The sequence below is a fragment of the Coccinella septempunctata genome, chromosome 8 (genome assembly GCF_907165205.1).
Source record: "Coccinella septempunctata chromosome 8, icCocSept1.1, whole genome shotgun sequence".
Classification (NCBI taxonomy): Eukaryota; Metazoa; Arthropoda; class Insecta; order Coleoptera; family Coccinellidae; genus Coccinella; species Coccinella septempunctata.
The window spans coordinates 13,100,291-13,102,573 of NC_058196.1; the positions used below are offsets into that span (position 1 = coordinate 13,100,291).

The 2,283-nt window shown below is 47.3% G+C and overlaps 1 protein-coding gene across 1 annotated transcript; it reads left to right on the forward strand.

The window, feature by feature from the left end:
- Positions 1-771: 771 nt before the first annotated feature.
- Positions 772-2,283, forward strand: LOC123318321. Its single transcript, XM_044904932.1, has one exon. It carries the CDS (start codon positions 772-774, stop codon positions 2,281-2,283), a length of 1,512 nt encoding a protein of 503 aa, XP_044760867.1.

Sequence of the window (2,283 nt, forward strand, 5' to 3'; positions counted from 1 at the left end):
AAACTTGAGGTGTTCATATCCTGTTCTGAAGAAAACAGCTACATCCAGGGTCCACCCTGGAGAAGATGAGGATTCATTCATCTGAAACTCAACACCATGAATTAGTCATATGTAGATCGAGGTGATCATAAGAGTTGTCTTAAAAATGATTAAACTGATTCTAATAATAAAGAATATTATGAGCCGACAATGAATCAGTAATCAATTTTATTGAGATGGACTTGAGAAGTTTCAATCCTGGTGCTACATACCCATTTTCATGTGAGATGATCTAGAGAAGTCTGAAAATCTATATAAATTATGAAATATAATAAAATATATAGTTCTGAGAAGACAATAGTTCGATTTGAGTTGAGTAGACATTTCAATTGAGCAGTGCTCGCAAGGATTCGGAATCTATTTCTAGATTCTGAATCTCTTGCACGTGGACTAATTTCAGTATAATGAAATTATCATGAAAATGGTGTAATGTATGATGTTGAGCAGTCTGAGAGTACTTTACCTTAAGAGATGAACAATTTAGCACCAGGATTGATGCGAGATGACTTGAAAATTAATAACTAGTTAGAAAAGCACTATGAAAGCTAAGAGACGTTACTACTACAGAGCTAACAAAGAGAATGAATTAAAAATGGCTTCAGCGGAAACTGGACATCTGACATCTTGTAGAGGGGGCTGCGCCGTCGATGCTGTCGAGTGGAACATCCTTGAGAACTGCCAGTGGCGTCGTTGAGAAGGGGCTGAATTCCAAGAGGATCATCTGACCACCTCATGCCGTCTCAAGACGAAGCCTCCTCAATCGACCCTCCGAAAGAGGGACCAAGGACCCGCTCAAGATCACGCCTGGTGACGCCAGGCTTAATGATCAAAATGGCCACTCAATTGAACCGCCTCAAGATCATGAAAGACATCTCGGCTGGGCTCGTTGACGAGCCCAGTGAATGGACCACCTCAAAGTTGGAAAGTCTTCAAGAACGCCTCGACGAACAACATAAAGGGTTCTTGAAAACCCACGCTCATTTTGAGAGCGCATGGCCGGAGTCTCAAATAGAACATCCATACTTCTCGAACGACGTGTTCGTCGAAGAAGAATTCCTGTACGCCTCATCGTCTTCTCGAATCCGTCATCTCAAGGAAGAACTCGAGCCCCCTCAACCGTCATCTCAATCGTCATCTCAACCGACTGCTTCGTCGACGTCCGCTCAGCCACGCCTCCCTGATATACCTCTTCCAGTCTTCTCAGGCGACTACTCCAGTTGGCCAGGATTCAAGGACCTCTTCCAGTCCCTTGTAATCCAGAACACCTCCATATCTGATGTCGAACGCCTCCACTACTTACGATCGTCTCTTCAGTCAACTCCTCTCAAGCTAATTTCTGGCTTAGCCCTCACTGGCGCCTCGTTCCCCATAGCATGGGATAGCCTCCTCTCTCAATATGAGAACAAACGTCTTCTCTTGGCAGCTCTTTGCGATAAGATATTCTCAACGCCTCACTGTTCTCCTCAAAAAAATCCTCGTCTTTATTACAAGACACTCCTCACCAACCTTGTAGAAGCTCTACAAGGTTTGACCGCTCTCGGCCAGTCACTGGATTCATGCGACTTCCTGCTGGTCTATGTCATCACGAAACATCTCGACCGCTCAACTCGCGAAAAGTGGGAATCCCAACTGGGATCCTCCACCGAATCGCCTCCTCTCACCAAACTTATGGACTTCCTCCAGGCCCATACCCGCTCTTTGGAGTGGCTGGAAGAACCTGAAGACTCCTCAAAAACGCCCGCCTCACGACCTAAAACGTCGTACTCGCACGCTGCCGCCTCCACTGCCACCTCATCCAAAGTCTCCTCGTCAAAGGTCTGCTCAAAGCCCGTCTCGGGTGTAGTGCCTCCTCGTGTTGTGGCGAAAACCGCCGCAAAGTCTCCTCAACGACCAGTTCGCCCCAATGGGTTGCCCTCTTATAATTGTGACGACTGCGGTGACGAACACTTCATCGCCACTTGTCCTCGCTACCACAGCCGTCATCCATCGGAAAGACACGAAGTTGTTCATCGAAGACAGTTGTGCTACAATTGTCTTGGCCGTCACAATGTCCGCTCATGTAGGTCTCATCAAACATGCCGGTTGTGCTCTGATCGACATCACTCCTCACTCCATGACCACATCATCATGGTCTCCTCCGCCAGAACTCCTCAAGCCTCCTCAGCCAGAACCCCTCAAGCCTCCTCGTCTAGGCCTACTTCTAAGCCCAGTGAAGCTAAGCCAGCCACCTCAAAAAGGGCCTGA

Coding starts and splice junctions, on each gene's coding strand:
- LOC123318321 (XM_044904932.1), top strand. CDS start 772: ATGCCGTCTCAAGACGAAGCCTCCTCAATCGACCCTCCGAAAGAGGGA.